The sequence below is a fragment of the Muscardinus avellanarius genome, assembly GCF_963383645.1.
Source record: "Muscardinus avellanarius genome assembly, chromosome: 6".
Taxonomy (NCBI): domain Eukaryota; kingdom Metazoa; phylum Chordata; class Mammalia; order Rodentia; family Gliridae; genus Muscardinus; species Muscardinus avellanarius.
Window position 1 is genome coordinate 77,501,398 of NC_137791.1, and position 22,567 is coordinate 77,523,964.

Consider the following 22,567-nt stretch of genomic DNA (forward strand, 5'->3'; position numbering starts at 1 on the left):
TTTATTCTTTATTAAGTATTTTCACATTCTCATCACTTTAAACCCTCAACCAATAGAAAAAAATAGTGGCATTGAGGTAGGAAAAAACAAAAACTCTTGGAAACAAATAAAGGAAGATGACTCATTAAGGGAAATTCCTGCTATCAAAATGCTTTTTATATGCCAATTAAGAACTTCCTTTCAGGTTCAGTATTCCTACTCTCTCCAAGACTATCAAAGCTGACAGGAGCAGCAGCAGCAATAAAGAAACATGTTGCATGTGAAGGTCCTGGCTATAGCTTTGGCGGTGATATTCTGTGCTACAACTGCTCAAGGTATTTGGTCCTTTTCACTTCTCCGTCTATAAATTTCTTTTGTAATGCTTCAAATGTCTTTCTTCCAATTTTATCCTAAAATGTATGGGAATTTTTTATTTAACCTTACACATTAAAAGTTACAGCTTTGGCAGAAAATGTTGGAAATGTTTAAGGCACTAGAGATGACAAAATTAAAGATGATAGACTTCATGAAATATTGTATGTGGCTTCAATAGGTGGGAAGATCCTTTAGCAAAAATTTAAATGCTTGAAAAAAAAAGACTTTGAGATTATGTGTCCAGAAAATATTCTTAGGCTTAAAAGCAGCAGGAAAACAAGTTTCACCTTTAATAAATGTCCTTCATAGTTCCATTTTTAATTGTTTGTATGGAGGGATACATATTTACTTAACTCCTTTACCAATAACTGTGATATCAAGTGTTATCTACCTTCACTCTTGATCAAAATTTGTCTCACACTCATTAGACTAACAAACCATAGCCATCTGTTGCAATCAAATGTATTAATAACCAATACTGTGATCTGTTGTAGGCTTCCCTATGTTCAAAGCAGGACGGTGTCTTTGTATAGGCCATGGAGTAAAAGCAGTGAAAGTGAGAGATATTGAGAAAGCCTCTGTAATTTTCCCAAGTAGCAGCTGTGACAAAACTGAAGTAATGTAAGTAATGGACTGGCTTACAATGACAGTGCTTGAGGCTTTTTTGGTTTTTACTTATGTTTTCCCATTCAAAGTTTAAGACTCGTTTGGATCTTCCCTTTACAGTATTACCCTGAAAGCACATAAAGGACAACGATGTCTGAACCCTAGTTCAAGACAAGCAAGCCTTATCATTAAGGTAGGTTATCAGATTATTTCTATGTTATAATCTGTTTTATCTGAGATTAAAAAAAAAAAAACAGACAAGCCGGGCGTGGTGGCACACACTTGTAATCCCAGCCTCAGCTACTTAGTGAGGCCCTTTGCAACTCAATGAGACCCTGTTTCAAAATAAAGAATACAAAATTGAGCAGGGGGTGTAGCTCGGAGGTCAAAAGACTCTGGATTCCATCCCCAGACCCGCAAAAACAACAACAACAACAAAAAAAACCAGACATCTTCAGAAAGATTCTGCTCTGATCCTGTGTGAAGGATTCTCTGTGTGTGTGTGTGTGTGTGTGTGTGTGTGTGTGTGTGTGTGTGTATGCACACACCACCCTGAAATCAACCTAGGGGCTTTCTACCTCTGGGCTACACTCCCGGATACACACACACACACACACACACACACACACACACACACACACTATATTTTATTTGGAAAAAGAGTCTCACTAAGTTGCTGAGAGCCTTACTAAGTAGCTGAGACTGGCTTCAAACCTCTGCAACCGTCCTGTCTCAGACTCCCAAGTATTAGGATTACAAGCCTGCGCCACCACGCCCAGCTTCTGTGTGAAGGATTCTGTTAAGGGGTCTTTGGTTAAGACAGCATCCCTTCCTACTGTAGTAGGTATTTACATGGCAACTCTTAATTACTGAGGAAACAGCCCAGTAAATAACACTCTTATTTTCTTATTTTCTCATTACAGCAAATTGAAAGAAAGAATTATTTAAAACATAAAAACATGTGAAGTTCTGGAAAAGAAGACTTGAAAACCTCAAACAAGTTTAACTGTGACTACTGAAATGATAAGAATTCTCTAATAGGAGTCTGACTTCCACTTGCCTATTGCAATATACATTCATGAATTCTAAGTTAGGGAAACTTCCTGGAGATTTTCTACTTAGAACTATTCTGCTGTGACAGTAAAAGGATTTCTTTCTCTAAAAGGTATCTGTATACTCGAGACATTCCATATCATTATCTCTGGATACAGAGTCAATCCCTTATGAATCAAAAGCATCCATGTGTACAACAAAAATATTTCTCAAATAATTTTTATACAAATAAACATTTCCTTCCTGAAATATGTAATACATGAATAAAAAACTTACTATGCATCATTTTGTTTTATAAAAGACTAATTCTTAAGATGTACTTTGAAGCTGGGCATGGTGGCAAAAACTTGTAATCCCAGTAGTTGGGAGGCTGAGACCGTAGGGTCTCAGGTTCACAGGTAGCCTCTGCTACTTTAGTGAGGCCCTCTGCAACTTAAGTGAGGACCTTGTTTCAAAATAAAGACTAAAAAATAGGACTGGGGGTATAGCTTGGAGGTATGATGCCCCTGTATTCTATCCCCAGTACCACAAAAAAAAAAAATAAGATGTACTTTGAAAAAATTATAAGCTATAGGAAACTGGCAAGTGCAAATATTTCATAACTGAACTAGTAGGACTGGTCTTTGATTTTTTTCACTGAGATATTTAATGTAATTAGGTTATGTATTTACTGTATATTCTGGTTTTGTCTATTGTTATAAATGACAGTAATATCTTGGATGCATTTTAAATATAAAATGTTTTTGCCCACCAAAAAAAGTTGAAAAATAAATATGTGTACATCTGGCAATCATTTTTATTTTTTGTGATTGTTTCTTCAAAAAGTACATAATCTATCAATTTCTGTAGTCATCCTTACACTATAAAATCTTAGCATATTAAAACTGGTTTTCTTTTTTTCTTTTCCTTTGGTGGTACTGGGGTTCCTGGAAACCCTTCTACCTCCAGGCTACACTCCCAGACCTATTTTTTATATTTCTATTTGGAAACAGGGTCTCTTAAAGCCAGCGAGGCTGGCTTCGAACCTGCGTGATCCTCCTGTTTCGGCCTCCCAAGCGCAGGGATTACAAGTGTGCGCCACCACGCCCGGTTTAAAACTGGTTTTCTAGTCAGGTGTGGTGGCGCACGTTTGTAATCCCAGCATTCAGGAGGCTGAGACCTGAGGATCGCTGTTTGTGGATAGCTTCAGCTACTTAGTGAGGCCCTCTGCAACTCAGTGAGACCAGATTTCAAAATAAAGAATAAAAAATAGGGCAGGAGGTGTAGCTCGGAGGTCGAATGTCCCTGGGTTCCACGCCCAGACCCGCAAAAACAAATAAACAAACAAACAAAAAAAACTCGTCATCATGAAGAATTGTTTAGAAACAGGGTAATGGGTACATGTGAAGAGTGGCTGTTACTTGTGTGATTTGGAGGTGGAGACCGGGGCAATCATCCTAGTTCAAACCCACTTCTTACTTGGGACAAATCCCTTATTGTATGAGTCTTGTTGAGAAGTCAAAAGAGATTATCCCTATAGTTAGAACAAAGACTCAGACAAGCTGTACACTTTGAATTCTAGCTACCATCACAAAATATTACCAGTAAGAAAGCAGCCACAGGGAAAGTTTTACAATAGTATCTTCCTAGCACTGTTCCTGCAGCACAACTACAGTCCTTCCTGATACCCGGCTCCCTTAGATCCTTGTCCATTTTCCAAGCATGAGTCTCCAGTCTTCCTATAGCTTAACTACCAATTAACTTGCTCTTCTTAGGCTAGCCAGGGTTGGTTTCTCTGGATGTAACCAAAAACCTTGACTGATAATAGCACTCTTTATATATAGTCATCTCTACATTTGAAAAATGAAACTATTTGTTACAGAATTATAATCAGGTATATGTCTATAAGTTATATATAATACATTTGTTATGTCATATAAATTTATATACAAAAATGGAACTTCAGCCAGACATGGTGATGCATGTCTGTAATCCCAATACTTGGGAGGCTGAGACAGGAAAATCACACGTTTTATACCAGCCTCAGCAATTTAGTGAGAATCAGCAACATAGTGAGAACCTGCTTCAAAATAAAAAATAAAGCTGGGGGTGTAGCTCAGAGGAGAATACCCTGGGTTCTATCCCCAGGGCCAAAAAAAAAAAAAAAAAAAAAAAAAGGAGAAGGAGGAGGAGGAGGAGGAGGCAGAAGAGAGGCCCTCTGCAACTCAGTGAGACCCGGTTTCAAAATAAAGAATAAAAAATAGGGCAGGGGCTGTAGCTCAGAGGTCGAATGCCCCTGGGTTCCATCCTCAGACCCGAAAAAAAAAAAAAATCTGCATGATAAGCTGGAAATGGTGGCACATGCTTGTAATCCCAGCATTCGGGAGACAGAAACCGGCAGATCACAATTCGCAGAATGTCTCAGCTCTGTAGCGAGGCCATTTGTAAACACAGTGAGACCCTGTTTCAAAAAATATAAAGACTAAAAAAATAGGACTGGGGGTGTAGCTCGGAGGTAGAATGTCCCTGGGTTCCATCCCCAGTACTGCAAAAAAAAAAAAAATGCATGATAAATTTTGTTTTTGTAGCACTGGGCATTGAACCAGGTGCCTCACAAGTGCTGGGGAAGTGTTTTACCACTCACTGAGCTACATCCTCAGCTCTTTATTAAAAAATTTGAGTCAGGGTCTGGCTATACTGCTCAAGCTGGCCTTCTGCTCCAGCATCTCAAAGTATCTGGGATTGTAGGCATGTGTCACCTTGCTTGACTAAAATTACTAATTTTAAAAAGATTACAAAGAAATTACATATTATAAAAAGTACCTTATTATTGAGAACATATACCTATATTATTTACAGAAAAATAAAATGTGAGAGAAATAATATATTCCACCCAAATTTCCTTCCAGCTCCATACCTTTGCACATGTTATTCACTAAGCTAAAGCTACTAATCACTTAGGTCTAGAGTATATAACATTTTCTCAAAAAAAAAAACAACACCCTTTCAACCTCAACTAGATAAGGTCTTATTTGTTTTCATAATAGTCTGTACTTTTCCATCACATTATTGCAACTGTAGCTAAAGAACTATTCCTATACCTACAGTCTGCTCTCCCACAAGTATAGTTCAGGAAGAAAGCCACTAACCCCATAGCACAATGCTGGGCACATAGCAGACCCTGTTGAATGATAATATGAATGAGGCAAAAGGAACTTGTAGCCTAAGAATGGCATGAAGAAATGTACAGTGATAGGAAATTATAAAGTGATTTTGAGAAACAATAATAGCAAAAACAGAAATAAAATGCGCATTACACTGTATGCTTAGTGCTGGATAGAATGTGAAGGCTGAAGTCAAAGAAAGGAATCAAGGAGAATGCTCAGGAATTGAGTCTGAAGGCAGGGACAGGAATCAAGAAAAAATGCTGAGTTTTTTTTTTTGTTTGTTTGTTTTTGGTGGTATTGGGTTTCCTGGAAACCCTTCTACCTCCGGGCTACACTCCCAGACCTATTTTTATACTTTTTTTATTTGGAAAAAGGGTCTCTTAAGCCAGCAAGACTTGCTTCGCAATCCTCCTGTCTCCACCTCCCAAGTGCGGGGATTACAAGCGTGCGCCTAGCAAAAGCTGAGGTTTTGATGTAGAAAAGAATCATGTTGCCACTGACAAGAATAGAATATCAAAAGGGGAAGAAATGGTTTAAAATATGGAAAACTGCAGTTTAGATTCTAAACTTGTGGAATTCAAGACAATGACTAATAATAATGACTTAGAAATTCAGGACTGTTTCTTCCAATTAACCAAGAGGAGCTTTCAAAGAGATGCAGTACTTATGCATAATACTGCTAGAAAAGGAATGATTATATTACTTCAGCTATTGAGTATGACAGCTAATATGCCCATAGGGAGCTAATATATTTCTTTGTACCTATTTCTTTTTTCTTTTTCTTTCTTTCTTTCTTTTTTTTTTTTTTTTTTTTTGCGGAACACAGGGGCATTCAACCTCCAAGCTATACCCCCTGCCCTATTTTTATTCTTTATTTTGAAACCGGCTCCTACTAAGTTGTGGAGGGCCTCACTAAGTAGCTGAGGCTGTCTGCAAACCACAATCCTCCTGTCTCAGCCTCCCAAATGCTGGGATTACAAGCGTGCACCACCATCTCCAGCCATACCTGTTTCTTAAGGATTTTCATAGGTAACAAATAGAAATCCTTATAATGTAGTCAAAACATTCTATGCTTTATAAGTAATGCACATCCACAAAATTCTCTGGTGTTTTTGCTTTTTTTTTTTTTAGGGACAACAATGTTAGTTCCTTCTTCTGCAAAGTTTATTTTCCAGACACTGGTAATTAAATTGAGCAAGTGTGAGATCATCATGTACTTTGCGACCATAGTTCACTTAAGTACCCAAAAAACTACTTACTGGAAATCCTGGCACCATCAATGCACATACAGTTTTTGATGGTGCTCAATAAAATGTAACTGAAGTAGCCAGGAGTGGTGGCACACACCTGTAATCCCAGTACTTGGGAAGCTGAGATAGGAGGGTGGCAGACTTGAGGCCAGTCTCAGCAATCTAGCCAGACTTTCAGCAACCTGGAAAGATCTTGTTTCAAAATAAAAATTAAAAAAAATAGGGCTGGGGATGCAGTTCAGAGGTAGAATGCCCCTGGGTTCAATCCCCAGTAATACACACACACACACACACACACACACACACACACACACACACACGAAAGAGAAAACACTGCTACTAAATGAGAATGTGCTAAGGTAAATTACAGGATTTACATAATTTTTTTGTGTGTGTGGTACTGGGGATGGCACCCAGAGGCTTTCTACCTTTGTGCTATACTCCCAGACCTATTTTCTATTTTATTTGGAAATAGGGTCTCACTAAGTTGCTGAGAGCCTCACTAAGTAGCTGAGGCTGGCTTTGAACCTGTGCGATCCTCCTGTCTCAGCCTCCCAAGTACTGGGATTATAAGTGTGCACCACCACGCCTGGCTTACATAATTTTTAATTAGTTAAAGTTTTATATTCTTAAGTTGTTCACATAAAATTTCAATAAGAGTTTCAAGAAAACTATTGAATAATGACTTAAAATATGGAATAACATGTACTACTAAATTATATCAAATTTCAAATTCTATTTATTTTACTAGGGTTTCAGCCCAGGGGTATTTCTCTTTGAGCTATACTCCCAGTCCCCCTTTTAAATTTTGCAACAGGAGCATGCTAGGTTGCTGAGGGTCTTGCTAAGTTGCTGAAGCTTGTCTCAAACCTGCAATTCTCCTTTCTCACCCTCCCAAGTGCTGAAATTATAGGCATGTGTCACCATACCTAGATAAATTCTATTATTTTGTTTAAATATCTGATTTATGAAATGGAGTAAAGGAGAATAGTATATACCATACTTTCCCAAATTACATTTACTTTTATAGTGTCTTTAAATATTCTTCCCCCAAACCAAACTATCAAACTAATGCATGAGTATCTATGTTCTTCATAGCTGCACAATTCACAAGTGCCAAACTATGAAACAAGCCAAGATGTCCATCAACAGATGAATGGATTACAAAACTATGCAATATGTACACAGTGGAATTTTACTGAGCATAAAGAAGAACAAAATTATGTCATTTGCAGGGAAAGGGATGGAACTGGAGAACATATGCTAAGTGAGATTGGTCAGTCACAAGAAGTAAAAAAATTGGCCGGGCGTGGTGGCGTACACTTGTAATCCCTGCACTTGGGAAGCGGAGACAGGAGGATCGCGCAGGTTCAAAGCCAGCCGCGCTGGCTTAAGAAACCCTGTTTCCCAAAATAAAAAAATGTATAAAACAGGTCTGGGAGTGTAGCCTGGAGGTAGAAGGGCTTCCAGGAACCCCAGTACCACCAAAAAAAAAAAAAGTAAAAAATTGGATGCTCTCCATTCTAACATGTGGAAGCTACAAAGAAAAAGAGTCATAGGAGGAACAGTAAATGAAGAAGGAGAAACCAAACATGAGCAAATAAGGCAACCTAACTGAGGGGATGGGAAAGGGAAGAGGGAAATTTCCTAATGTACATGATGCACATTCACAAACATATCAAAGTCAATCACTAAGCCAAACATGAGAAGGAGGAAGGGGAGAGGGAATGGGGTGGGCATTGTGGAAGGGCTAATTGAGTGATGTGTGTATGTATGCCTCTACCATCTTGTACTCCATTAATGCACAATATAAAAAAATTCCTCCCCAAAATGATTAAATTTGTCATATTTGAAAATCTCTTCCCAAATATACAAGTTCAGAAACATGGCATTCTATTTCAAAGAGGGTTATTCATCTTTGTTATCAAAAGAAAGAAAGAAGCCGGGCGTGGTGGCGCACGCTTGTAATCCCAGCATTTGGAAGGCTGAGACCAGAGGTTTGCGGTTCGGGGACAGCCTTAGCTACTTAGTGAGGCCCTCCGCAACTCAGTGAGACCCAGTTTCAAAATAAAGAATAAAAAATAGGGCTGGGGGTGTAGCTCAGAGGTCGAATGCCCTGGGTTCCATTCCCAGACCCGCAAAAAAAAAGATAATAGAAAGAAAAGCATTTATACTTAGCCCTGATCAATGATATAACCTGAAAGTAAATCCATATCACATTAAACATCTCTACTTCATTCCTCTTTCTCCCGTGTCTATGGCTAAAGCTTACACTCAAGCTCAACACCTTTTATTCAGTCTGCTGTAAGAGCCTCCTTAGTCTCCTGCCTCTGTCTCCATTCTCTGACACTACTCCAAAGCAACCTTTGACCAAGACTCCTTAACCAAACTTTAGTCAGGTTCCTTTCAACTGTCTTTTCATCTAGGCCTCAATTTTGTGTTCCTCTTTGCAGAACCCAGTTTCAGCAAGAATCCTTCATCTTCTGATCATCTTCCATATCTGGTTAAATTCCTCACCTCTCACCACCATCAAGGTGATATCTTCAGCAAGAATCTTGCTAGAGGCCAGGCATGGTGGCCCACATTTGTGATCCCAGCATTCAGGAGGCTGAGACAGGAGGATCACAGGTCCACCACCAGCCTCATCTATTTAGTGAGGTCCTCCGCAACTTAGTGAGACCCTGTTTCAAAATAAAGAATACAAAATAGGACTGGGGGTATAGCTCAAAGGTAGAATGCCCCTGGGTTCAATCTGCAGCACCCCCCCCACACACACACATCCTGCTAGACTGTCCAGCAGGAACTACCCAGTCCCTTTGGTTTTCCATCCACTGATCCCCATCACCCTGTTCCTTGATTTCCGTTCTACACTGCATTCTAAAATGCAGTATATCCCTCTGCTTTCAGATCTTTATATCCCCCATGGCCTCATATCAATTAGTACAATGTCAGCCTCTGTCTCTGAACATTGCCGCTTACCACCACCTTCATGCACAGCTGATATGCCAGCACCCTCAGTTATTTGTAGTTCCTGTGCTACTTTTTGAATACCTACTCATCTTTTAAGACTCATATATAAATCTTTCCTGAGGCGTCCCACATATATAGACTTTGGAATTACTCACTCTCCCCTTGATATATCTACATTTTGTCATTTATAACACATAATTCTTATTATCTTATTATAATGTGTTCCTTGCCTCGAAGGAAGACTCATTGACTGAAACCATGTGATACTTGTTTGCACTCCTGTAGCATCCATGGTACAGTACCATAGCAGGTGCTCAATACTCGCTAGTAAATAAGAAAGAACTCTTGGTGCCTTGAGCACCAGAAACCACACAGTTTTCACCACATTCTGCATGAATTGGTCTGTCAGTTGTATAGTAAGTGACAGTTTGTCTAACTGGCATGTGTTGTACCGAACAATACTCTTACAACACATGTAGGTATTTTTGAATACTTCTTATTGTCTAACTTAAGTGATAGTCTTAAGCATAATTCACATTTTTTCACTAATTTCTTTTTCAACTACTTGCTACAGTTTGGATCTTAAAAATATTTTTTGAAGTATTTCTGAAGGCCTGGTCCCCACCTGTGGCACTACTGGTAGAATTTTCAGGTGGTGGGACCCAGTAAAAGAAATCTGGGTCATTGAGAGAACACATTTAAAGAGGATATTAGGACCCTGACCCAACCTTTATTTTTCTTTGCTTCCCCCCTACCATGAAGTAACTTATATCATGCTCACCAGCCATGATGTGCTACATCACCTGCTGAAATAAACAAGGCTAAGTGACCATGGACTGAAAGCCCTGAAATCATGAGCCCAAATAAATCCTTCCTCCTTATAAGTTATTATCTCAGGTATTTTGTCACAGTAATGGAAAGCTAACTAACTACTGTTCGGTGTTGTCTCACATTAAAGTTTCTAATTAATATAAACACTGAATGTCATATATGTGCTTTACGATGGATTCAAGTGTTTGGTATATTACTACAAAAGAACTGAATGAGCCGTGTGTGGTGGTGCATGCTTGTAATCCCCGCACTTGGGAGGCTGAGAAAGGAGGCTCTCACAAGTTCGAAGCCAGCCTCAGATACTTAGTGAGGCTCTCAGCAACTTAATGAAACCCTGTTTCCAAATAAAATATAAAATAGGTCTAGAAGTATAGCCCGGAGGTAGAAAGCCCCTGGGTTCTACCCCCAGTACCACAAAAAAAGAACTGAATGAACATAGATTATACTACTCTTGAATTATATCAGTGCTCCAAGTATTATTCTTCTCCCCCAGAAATCCCTGAGACACTTTCAGGAAGCTCACAAGTCAAAATTATTTTTGTAATTATATGAAGATGCTATTTATTTGTCTGAGAGAGAGAGGGAGAGAAAGAAAGAAAATGAATCAATGAATGTGTGTGTTAGTTCCCAGGGGTATTTTACCTCCAACCAACACCATCAGCCCTTTTTGCTTTTTTTTTTTTTTTTTGAAACTTTGAAGTTTGCTGAAGGTCTCACTAAATTGCTGAAGTTGGCCTTGAAGCTGTGATCCTCCTGCCTCAGTCTCCCAAATACTGGAATTATTCTGTTCTCATTGCCTTACTAAGTTTTCCAGAGGGTACATGGCATATATTATTGCAACAAATTAAGAATCAGGTATAATAATCCAGCTGATTTAAGTTACTCATAAGATTTGCGAAAATGTAAAACAATGTGGCTCTTCACCAATTTTCTTTTTGTTTTGGAAACTATAGCTAGTTTTCAGAAAAGTATGTTGTTTATGTTAATATATAATGGGCTTACTATGGTCCGGTATGCTAATTCTCTATCTTGTATCTTTCTGGGACATGTTAACAGCCTTTACTGGATTCCCTCAACATCCCCTTATTGGTTCCTTTACTCCTGCCTATGCCTCTGATTAAAACCTGCATTAAATTATTTTCAAAATCACAGCTGAGATGAATGTGGTGGTGCATGTCTGTAATCTCAGTACTTAGGAGGCTGAGACAGGATTGCAGGTTTGAAAATAGCCTCAGCAATTTAGTGAGGCTTTCAGCAACCTAGCAAGACCCTGTTTCCAAATAAGAAATAAAATAGGTCTGGGGCGTAGCTCAGAGGTAGAATGCCTCTGGGTTCAATCCCCAATACCACACACAAAAAAGTCACAGCTGCAAGTATCCTCTGTTTCAATTCAAGTCCCTATCTGATGCATACCCCTGTTGATCCAGGTCAACCTGATTGCACAAGAGAAACTGCTTCTTCTTCAGGAACAGCTGATACTTCTTTTTTGTGTGTGTGTGGTACTGGGGTTCCTAGAAGCCCTTCTACCGCTGGGCTACACTCCCAGACCTATTTTATACTTTTTTTTTTTTTTTTGAAACAGGGTCTCTTAAAGCCAGCGCGGCTGGCTTCAAACCTGCGCGATCCTCCTGTCTCCGCCTTCCAAGCCCGGGGATTACGAGCGTGCGCCACCACGCCCGGCTGATACTTCTAATTTAAGATGACCAGGTGTCCTGATTTGTTGACTGATGTCATATATTTATCAATAGAAGCTGATGAAAAAAGTAATGCACAGAGGCACAATAATAGTATGACTAAGAAGCTCTGGAATTAGCGAGGCATGGTGGCACAAGCCTGTAATCCCAGTATTTGGGAAACTAAGACAGGATGATCACAGGTTCAAAGCCATCCTCAGAAATTTAGTGAGATCCTCAGCAAACTAGCAAAACCCTATTTCAAAATAAAAAATAAAAAGGGCTGATGGTACAACCTGGAGGTAGAATGCCCCTGAGCTCAATCTCCAGTACCACGTTAAAAAAAAAAAAAAAAAAAAGGCTTTGGAACGAGATGGCATGAATACGAATCTTGCTATGGAATCCCATTTTAGTTTATAAAACAGGTACACTGCCTGTAGTGGCTCATGCCTATAATCTCAGGTATAGGAAGACTGAGACAGGAGAATCATAGATTCAAGACTAGCCTCAGCAATTTAGCAAGACCCTGTTTTATTTTATTTATTTATTTATTTTATTATTATTATATATATATTTTTTTTTGGTGGTACTAGGGGTGGAACCCAGTGGCTTTCTACCTCCGGGCTACACTCCCAGACCTATTTTTATATTTTATTTGGAAACAGGGTCTCACTAAATTGCTGAAAGCCTCACTAAGTAGCTAGCTGAGGCTGGCTTCGAACCTGTGTGATCCTCCTGTCTCAGCCTCCCAAGCACGGGGATTACAAGCGTGCGCCACCACGCCCGGCTTCAAAACCCTGTTTTAAAATAAAAAATAAGCTGGGCGTGGTGGCGCACGCTTGTAATCCCCGCGCTTGGGAGGCAGAGACAGGAGGATCGTGCAGGTTCGAAGCTAGCCCTGCGCGCTGGCTTAGGAGACCCTGTTTCCAAATAAAAATGCAAAAATAGGTCTGGGAGTGTAGCCCGGAGGTAGAAGGGCTTCCAGGAACCCCAGTACCACCAAAAAAATAAAAATAAAAATAAAATAAAATAAAATAAAAAATAAGCCGGGCATGGTGGTGCACACTTGTAATTCCAGCATATGGGAGGCTGAAACAAGAGGATTGTGGTTCGAGGACTGCCTCAGCTACTTAGTGAGGCTCTTTGCAACTCAGTGAGACCCTGTTTCAAAATAAAGAATAAAAAAGGGGTAGGGGTGTAACTTGGAGGTAGAATGACCCTGGGTCCTATCCCCAGTACTGCAAGTAAATAAATAAATAAGTAAATAAATAAATAAATAAATAAATAAGACTATAGCTCAGAGGTAGAACTCCCCTTGGGTTCAATCTCTATAATCACAAACAAAAACAAGTACATCTCATTAAGGTGGCTGTTAAGATTATATCTGATAAATAAAACAACACAACCTAGCACAAAAGAAAGCATGTAGTATTGATTAAACTATGTAATTTTAATGAAGTAAATTATAATACTAAGCAGCTTACACAAATGGAAACTGGCCATCCTTCACACTCTGTATTAAGAACCATGCATGCACTGAAATCCCCTCTACTGGGATTTGTCAATACATCTTAATCCATAGTCTTTCTGACCTAGTAGAGGGAGGGAGTGGAGAAGGGGGTAAAGGGAAGTACAGCAGGGAGGGGGAAGACAGAGGAAAGAGGAAAAGAGAGAAAAAGAAAAGAAACCAATTCCCATCTCTTACTCTTCTCAGAAAATCATCTGGTTTTATCTCCTATAATCTCATTTGTTAAATGTATTTTATTAACTATATTTCCAGCTCTCCTCCTGTAATTCTTTAATCTCTGGCTATTGTAAGTTGTGCTGCTATAAATATGGATATGCAAGTATCATGATATTCTGATTTTCTTTGGGAAGATACCCAGAACGGTAACACAGGGTCATATGATAGTTACAGTCCCAATCTTCTAAGAAACCTCCACACCAATCTCCAAACGTGTTGGAGTATACCTCAGATGTAGAATACCCAGTTTCAACCTCCAGTAACACCCCCCCAAATCAAATAAAATAATAAAATCCAGGCATGGCAGTATATGCCTGTAATCCCAGTACTTAGGAGGCTGAAACAGGAGGATTGCAGTTTTAAGGACAGCCTTAGTAACTTAGCAAGGCCCTCCAAAATTTAGTGAGCCCTGTTTTAAAACAAACAAACAAACAAAAAAATAGGACTGGGGGTGTAGCTCAGATGTTGAATGGCCCTGGGTTCAATCCTTAGTATCACAATCAATCGATTATCAATCCATGTTGGGGTGTACTGCAGTGGTTGTGTGACCTAGGTTCAATCCCCAGTACTGAAAAAAAAAAAGAATAAAAAAAAATTTATTAGCTTTATTTTTCTGAATTTTACCAAAAAAGTAATTATGTGGCATTTACTCTTTTTTTTTTTTTTTTTTTTTTTGGTGGTACTGGGGTTCCTGGAAGCCCTTCTACCTCCGGGCTACACTCCCAGACTTATTTTATATTTTTGAAACAGGATCTCTTACGCCAGCACGGCTGGCTTCCAACCTGCGCGATTCCCCTGTCTCCGCCTCCCAAGCGCGGGGATTACAAACGTTTGCCACTACGCCCAGCATCCTATTTTTACATTTTTATTTGGAAACAGGGTCTCCTAAGCCAGCGCATGGCTGGCTTCGAACCTGCACAATCCTCCTGTCTCTGCCTCCCAAGCACAGGGATTACAAGCATGCACCACCATGCCCGGCCTACTCTCAAATTTTTTACTTGGTATTATTTTAGATAAATTATCCTATATTTTGTGCAAATAAGCCTTCCTTACCTTTTGTTGGTATGTTTTAATTACTGCATTATTGCAAATTATTTCTTTTTAGATATTTTAAATTATTTGATATTGTTGTAGAAAACGGAATATACTTATCCTCTAGCCAGCCACTTTGATCAACTCTACTATTGTAAGAAAAATTCACTATTCTTTTAGGTTTGCTGCGCAATTTTATCATCTGCCATGATTTTGTTTTTTCTCTTCTAATCCTTACAGCTTTACTTTCTTTCTGTTTTATCACTCAGGCTAGGACTTGCAATACAATGAAACGGGATAAAGTGAGCATCCTTGTCTTTATAAATTCACTGTGCTAAACCAGATTACCTACATAAATAAGCCCTTTCCCCTAACTATATACTACATGAGCCTAATCCTCAATTCTACCATGAGTCATGACTCTAGTTTGTGAATGCTGTGCCTACAGTGGTAACTGCATTACCCAGAGAGCACACTCTCCATTGTACCTAAGAGATAAACTGAAACTTGGCCAGAGAGATGGCTATTAAAAACTGATCTATTGTCATTTTTGAATAACCTGAAATGTAGATGCATCAAGTATTTTAATGAGCACTTAAAGATAAGAAAGCTAAAGCACAGAGAGTTGCAACAATTTGTCTAAGATCACAGAATGAAATAATTTATACTGTGTCTAGACTACCAACCAATCCCCAACATTCCATCAATTACGAATAAGGTAAATCTTTTTTTTTTTTTTTTTTTTGGTGGTACTGGGGTTTCTGGAAGCCCTTCTACCTCCGGGCTACACTCTCAGACCTATTTTTATATTTTTATTTGGAAACAGGGTCTCTTAAGCTACCGTGGCTGGCTTCGAACCTGCGCGATCCTCCTGTCTCTGCCTCCCAAGCACAGGGATTACAAGCCTGCGCCACCACGCCCAGCTAAGGTAAATCTTTGTATGACCTAAAATGTATCCACACAGCTCTTCAAAGCTGTGTGTGTGTGTGTGTGTGTGTGTGTGTGTGTGTGTGTGTGTTTGTGGTACTGGAGGTGGAACCCAGGGGCATTCGACCTCTGAGCTACACTCCAGCCCTTTTTTGGTTTTGTTTTGAAACAGTCTCACTAAGTTCCTGAGGGCCTTGCTAAGTTACTGAGGCTGGCCTCAAAACTGCAATACTTTCTCAGTCTCACAAGTACTAGAAATACAGGTATATGCTACCAAACCTAGCTCAAATAATGATATTTTAAGAGTCTACCATTTATTTTGTCAGCACTGACTTTGCCTTCTTCTCAGGCTAATCATGAATGATGAGACGTGTGGGTAATTCAAAACATATAAGCAGTATTACCAGATACTTCCAGCCAAGGAAATATTTTGAGAGTTCAAAGTCAAAACTCTAAAGTTCTCTTTGCCACACTTTCCCACAATTCTACAGGTACCCTACACCAGCTAAGGGGATTTCCATTCCACAGAAATCACTAAAGTCCTCCTGGTCACTTTTTAGGAAATTTCTTCAAATCACATTAGTTTCTCAGAAAGCATTCCTCCCTCCCCCACTCCCTCAATCAGTATTCACAAGCCTGTCAGGACAGAGTGGGGTTTTGTTTTGGCCTGATGCCATAGCCAGAGACAAAGATAAATCACAGCACTTGAAAGTGAAACTAAAATGGGATATTTCCTTAACTCTCATTTTCTTTCAAATGAGACTCAGATTAGTGAATGCTAGGAAAGTGAATATACCAAAAGCCATGTGAGAACATAAACTTAAAAATAATTATTAGATTTCTATTCAAGTGATCCATGCAAGCTGGCTCTGAGCAAAACAAGTAATAGTATATCTGCTAATGTCCATTAAAGTTTATATATATATATATATATATATATATATATATAAACTTTATATATATATATATATAAACTTTATATATATACTCACACACACATATATATACACACATACTGGAGATTAAACCCAGAAGCTTTTTACCTCTGATCTACAACCCTTTTTGTTTTTTAATTTTAAAACAGGGTCTCAGCCGACTGGCACATGCTTATAATCCCAGTACTTAGTTAGGAGGCTGAGACTGGAGGATCACAGGTTCACGACCAGTCTCAGCTACTCAGTGAGGCCCTCTACAATTTAGTGAGACCCTGTTTCAAAGTAAAGAATACAAAAATAGGGCTAGGGGTATAGTTAAGAGGTAGAATGGGCCTAAATTCCATCCCTCCTACAGTAAAAACAAAACAAACAAACAAAAAAACAACAGTCTCTCACTAAGTTTCCAGAATCTTGCTAAATTTCTGAGGCTGAAATAAAACCTACAAGAGTCCCATCCCAGGCCCCCAAATACTGGGATTATAGGCACACACCACAATGCCTGGCTTAAGTTTGATTTTTTTCTAAGTGATTTTTGCATTGATAACATTTATAGGCTTCTCAGTTAAGAAGACTCCATGCAAAACAAGAGACAAATCCTTTGTATTTATTTTATTCTCACCAGGCAATGTACTGATTACTAATTCAACTTCCCATGAACCTTAATCCTGAAAAGGGGATGACCTGGATACCAGAATCAAGCATCCAAGTCACTGGGAATTTCCTCATTAGAAATGAATAAAGTGTCTTTAATTTGCATCAAAATCTCTTAAAGATTTATGCAACAAAACTCTAAGAACATATCTACTCTGGATTAGGAATAATTGGAGTTTTTTTAACTGGTACAATTAAAGACCAGATCCTACAGAATCCTAACAAGAAACCACTACCCCAGGAAAATTCTACTAACCTTCCTAACTGCTTGACTATGTCCTATACTATTATTTTTGTGGTATTCCTGTAATTGCATATGCTTTCCCCATCTGGCCATCTGTTTAAGTACAATTCACACACTAAGGCTCATTTAAGACCTTTTTATTATGAAAGATCTTCTAAGTACTTCTGATCTTTTTTTTTTTTTTTACTTTATTTGAAACAGGGTCTCACTAAGTTGCTGAGAGCCTCACTAAGTAGCTGAGGCTGGCTTCGAACCTGTGAGATCCTCCTGTCTCAGCCTCCCAAGCGCAGGGATTACAAGCATGCGCCACCATGTCCGGCTAATTTTAATGAGTATACCTTCCTTTGAACCTCCATATTAATTATTTTCTACCTATTATTCACAGGAAAATAATCTTAGTTCTTTGTTTCATGCTTTTTAATCTTCTCAAACAGAATTTAAGTTCATCAAAGATAAACACTGGACCTTATTATATCCAGTATCCTTTGATACTGGTTTCCTGTACAAAGTACAGAGAAAATAAAAACAAGCCCAATCCTCTCATTTTTCCAACACCATCCACTGCCATCTATGTAACATTCATTAAGAAAATCTTCATCTCCTCATTCATTCAAAGTATAAGTACAGATACTGAGAATGAGTCGTTCAAAAAACTTTTTGTTGACCACTCTATAATATGACCACATAAATAAGACCACCATATTTATACCAAAGCCCTTGGAATGAAGACTCTGGCGAGCCAAGACTACCTATACTGGTTTCACCTACCTAAATACATGGTCTCTTCTGGGAAATTATAGTCTCCTTAATCTAAACTTGGTTCCTAGGACTAGAAAAAATAAGAATATACATAAAAGTGTCCCTGATGAGCTAATGTAAATTCTTTTAGAAGAAGTACAACTGTTATTTATGCTACTATTTAAAGTCTATAAAGGTCTGCTCATAAGTACATCCATCCACAAAATGTTTACTGAATGCCTCTCCTGTGCTAGAAGATGTTCTCATTGCTAGGATACAGCTGTGAAAAAGACAAAAAAGCTCCCTGCTCTCCTAGGCTTATGTACTAACATAGAAAAATAAATATTAAGCAAATAAACTAAGCTGATCAATGATTATTTATTAAACCAAGATTAAATAAATAACCAAATGGCAGATGATGAGAAATACTATGCACAGAATTAAAATCAGGCCGTGTCTGCTTCAAATTGTGCGGAAAGAAAATGCACAATCTAGTTAAAATCCACATGCCCAGAAGGAACCGGTCATGCAAAGGGGATGGTCAAAGGATTCCAAATAGAGAAGACTGCTAGTGGAAAGGCCACTAGGACTGTAGAGCAGTAGTTGAGAGGGAATTATGTAGGTGAGGTTGGGATACAAGTAACTGCCAAATCACAGGGAATTTAGTAAAGTGGTTTAATTAAAAATTCATATTTTATTCTAAGTCAGAGTTGTTGAGCAATCTTAAAGACTGACAGGATCACATATGTTTTTAAAGTATCTTCCTTTCAGCTGGGCATGGTGGTGCAAGCTTGTAATCCCAGTACTTGGGAGGCTGAAACAGGAAGATCACAGGTTCACAGCCAGCCTCAGCAACTTAGTGAGGCCCTTTGCAACTTAGTGAGACCCTGTTTCAAAATAAAAAAACAGGGTTGGGGGTGTAGCTCAGAGGTAGAAGGCCTCTGAGTCAATCCCAGTACTATAAATAAATAAATAAATAAATAAATAAATAAATAAACAAACAAACAAACAAACAAACAGCCCAACATGGTGGCGCATGCTTGTATCCCAGCATTTGGGAGGCTGAGACCGGAGGATCACGGTTTGTAGACAGCCTCAGCTACTTAGAGGCCCTCTGCAACTTCGTGAGACCCTGATTCAAAAATAAAAGAATAAAATATAGGGCAAGGGATGTAGCTTGGAGGTCAAATGCCCCTGGGTTCCATCTCCAGACCCACAAAAAAATTAAAAAGATTCACATTCACAAATGGTTGAAAATAATAGAGAAAGATGTCTTATGTTGGCAATAAGCAAGAAAGAGGCAGAGTGGCTACACTAACAAGATAAACATTAAGACAAAAACATACAAAGAAAGATATTTTATGAGTTGGTAAGCAACAAGAATTAAAGATATCAGAAAAAATCTGGAAGCCATCTCTATTTCTGTTAAAATAAAAGAAATTCAGCAGGCTGATAAGACCTGGGATTTAGGTAAGTCTTATCAGCTTACCAGCTTTGGAAATAACAAGATTTAGACAAGTCTTCCAGCTTTAGAAATAACAAGATGTTGAGTGATACCTAAGATTTGTTTGAGATATTTCAAAATTTGCAAAAAAATTCATATTTTAAACACAATTTTTTGTATTTTATTTATTTTTTGTGGGTCTGGGGATGGAATACAGGGGCATTCTATCTCTGAGCTACACTCCCTGCCCTATTTTTTATTCTTTATTTTAAAATAGGGTCTCACTGAGTTGTGGAGGGCCTCACTAAGTAGCTGAGGCTGGCCATGAACAAGTGATCCACAGGTCTCAGCCTCCCAAATGCTGGGATTACAAATATGTGCCACCATGCCCGGCTCAATTTTTTGTATTTAAAAAAAAATTCAGATAAAATTTACAAAATAGCCGGGCTTGGTGGTGCACACTTGTTATCCCAGCATTTGGGAGGCTGAGACTGGAGGATCGCGGTTCACGGACAGCCTCAGCTACTTACTGAGGCCCTCTGCAACTCAGTGAGATCCTGTTTCAAAATTAAGAATAAAAAATTGGGCAGGGGGTGTAGCTCAGAGGTCAAATGCTTCTGGGTTTCATTCCTAGAGCAGCAAAAACAAAAAGAAAAATTTTTTCAAAACATACAAATGTCTTTTCCCCTAGTAACAAAAATTTCAGGCTACACATACAGTACTTGATACACTCTATAACAGAATCTAATTCAATGTTGGTCTGTTTCAGGCAAAAAAAAAAAAAAAAAACACTTTTGAAAAATACTTTAAGTGAGCCAGGCACAGCAGAACACACCAATAATAATCCCAATACTTGGGAGGCTGAGTCAAGAGGATTGCAGGTTTGAGACCAGCCTCAATGTTTAGCAAATCGCTCACCAGCTTAGCAAGACCCTGTTCCAAAAATAAAACATAAGGAAGACTGGAGATGTAGCTTAGGGTCATAATGGCCAGGAGTTCAATCCAAATAACCAAAAAAAAAATTAAGTGAATAAATGCCTAACCATATATATGTATACATATGTATTAAACATATACCACAGCATTTTTCATTTTAGGTATGAAATTCACTATAAGATCCATATTAAATACTTTTAGGTGTTAATTTTTTTTAAAGTTTGTACACCTTTATGGGGGTACATTATGGTAATATGCAATACATTTATACAAAATGTACTAATCAAATCTGGGTAGTATTTTCTTTCTTTCTTTCTTTCTTTTTTTTTTTTTTTTTTTTTGGTGGGTCTGCGGATGGAACCCAGAGGCATTCTACCTCCAAGCTACACTCCCTGCCCTATTTTTTTATTCTTTATTTGAAACAGGGTCTCACTAAGTTGCAGAGGGCCTAAGTACCCGAGGCTGTCTGTGAACCTACAAGTTATATTGCCCATCTATTTTGTTTTTTATTTTGAAACAGGGTCACACTAAATTGCAGAGGGCCTCACAAAATTGCTAAGGCTTGCTGTAAACCTGAGATCCTCCTGCCTCAGCCTCCCGAATGCTGGGATTACAAGCGTGTGCCACCACACCCGGCTGGTAATAAGTATTTCTATCTCTTCAACTATTAATCTTTTTTGTTGGAAATCTGATGCTCTTTCTGTCATTTTTAAGATACATTATGGGTTGTTTTGCCCAATAGCTACCCTACTGTGCTAAAGAAGAACCAGGAGTGATTCCTCCGCTGTTTTTGGTGTCCCTTACTGAATATCTTTGTCCTCCCTCCCCACTGCCCTTCCCAGTCTCTTGTGACAACTATTTCATTTCATTTTTCTACAAGGTAGGCATATAGGCTTCCAAAAATGAGTGAGAACATATGGTATTTGTCTTTCTGTGTCTGGCTTTGCTCACATAAAATAATGATCTCCAGTTCCATCCAAGTGCTGCATATGATAGGATTTCATTCTTTAACAGCTGAAGAGTGTTCTGTTGTGTACATGTATTACATTTCTTTATTCATCCACTAGAGGACATATGGGTTGACTCTATAATTTGGCTTTGTGAAGAGCTCTGCAGTAAACTTAGAAGTGCAAGTATAAGAGTTCCTCTTCCCCCACATCCTTGCCAGCAATTGTTGTTGTTTGATTTCTTTATGCTTACCACTCTGATTGGGGTTAGATGGAATCTCAGCGTAGTTTTGATTTGCATCTCCCTGATGGCTAGTGATGTTGAACATCTTTTCATGTATCTATTGGCCATTAGTAGCTCTTCTTTTGTAAAGTGTCTATTCATTTCAGTTGCCCATTTCTTGATTGGGTTGTTTGCTTTGCTAGTGTAGAGTCTTTTGAGCTCTTTGTATATTCTGGATATTAGCCCTCTATCAGAGTGGTGGCTGGTAAATATCTTCTCCCATTCTGTAAGTTTCCTCTTTAGGCTCTTGATGGTTTCCTTTGATGAGAAGAAACTTTAGTTTGAAGAGATCCCACTGATTAATTCTTGCTTTAATTTCCTGCACTTTAGATGTCTTATTGAGAAAGTTACTGCCTGTGCCTATATGTTGTGGAGTGTTGATCCTATGCCTTTCTCTAATAACTTCACAGTCTATGATCTAATTACACTGTTGGTGGGAGTGCAGAGTAGTTCAGTCACTATTGAGATCAGTGTGGAGATTCCTTAGAAAACTGGGAATAGATCCACCATCTGATCTGGCTATACCACTCCTGGGTATCTTTCCAAAGGGCTTGAAATCAGAGAACTATATTAACATATGCATACCCAGGTTCATAGCAGCACAGTTTGTAACAGACAAAATATGGAACCAACCTAGATCTCCATCAACAGATGAATGGATTGCAAAATTATGGGAAATACACACAATGGAATTCTATTCAGCTATAAAGAATAATAAAATAATAGCATTTGCAAGATGGAAGGAACTGGGGAACATTATGTTAAGTGAGATTAGTCAAGCACAGAAAGAGAAGAGACAAAAC

The 22,567-nt window shown here is 38.6% G+C and overlaps 1 protein-coding gene across 1 annotated transcript; it reads left to right on the forward strand.

Moving 5' to 3' along the window:
- Positions 1-250: 250 nt before the first annotated feature.
- Positions 251-16,095, forward strand: CXCL11 (C-X-C motif chemokine ligand 11; the record flags this gene model as incomplete). Its single annotated transcript, XM_080697217.1, has 5 exons — positions 251-314; positions 849-975; positions 1,081-1,153; positions 8,863-8,943; positions 16,078-16,095. The coding sequence occupies 5 exons, from the start codon at positions 251-253 to the stop codon at positions 16,093-16,095; spliced, it is 363 nt and encodes a 120-aa protein (XP_080553343.1).
- Positions 16,096-22,567: the final 6,472 nt, after the last annotated feature.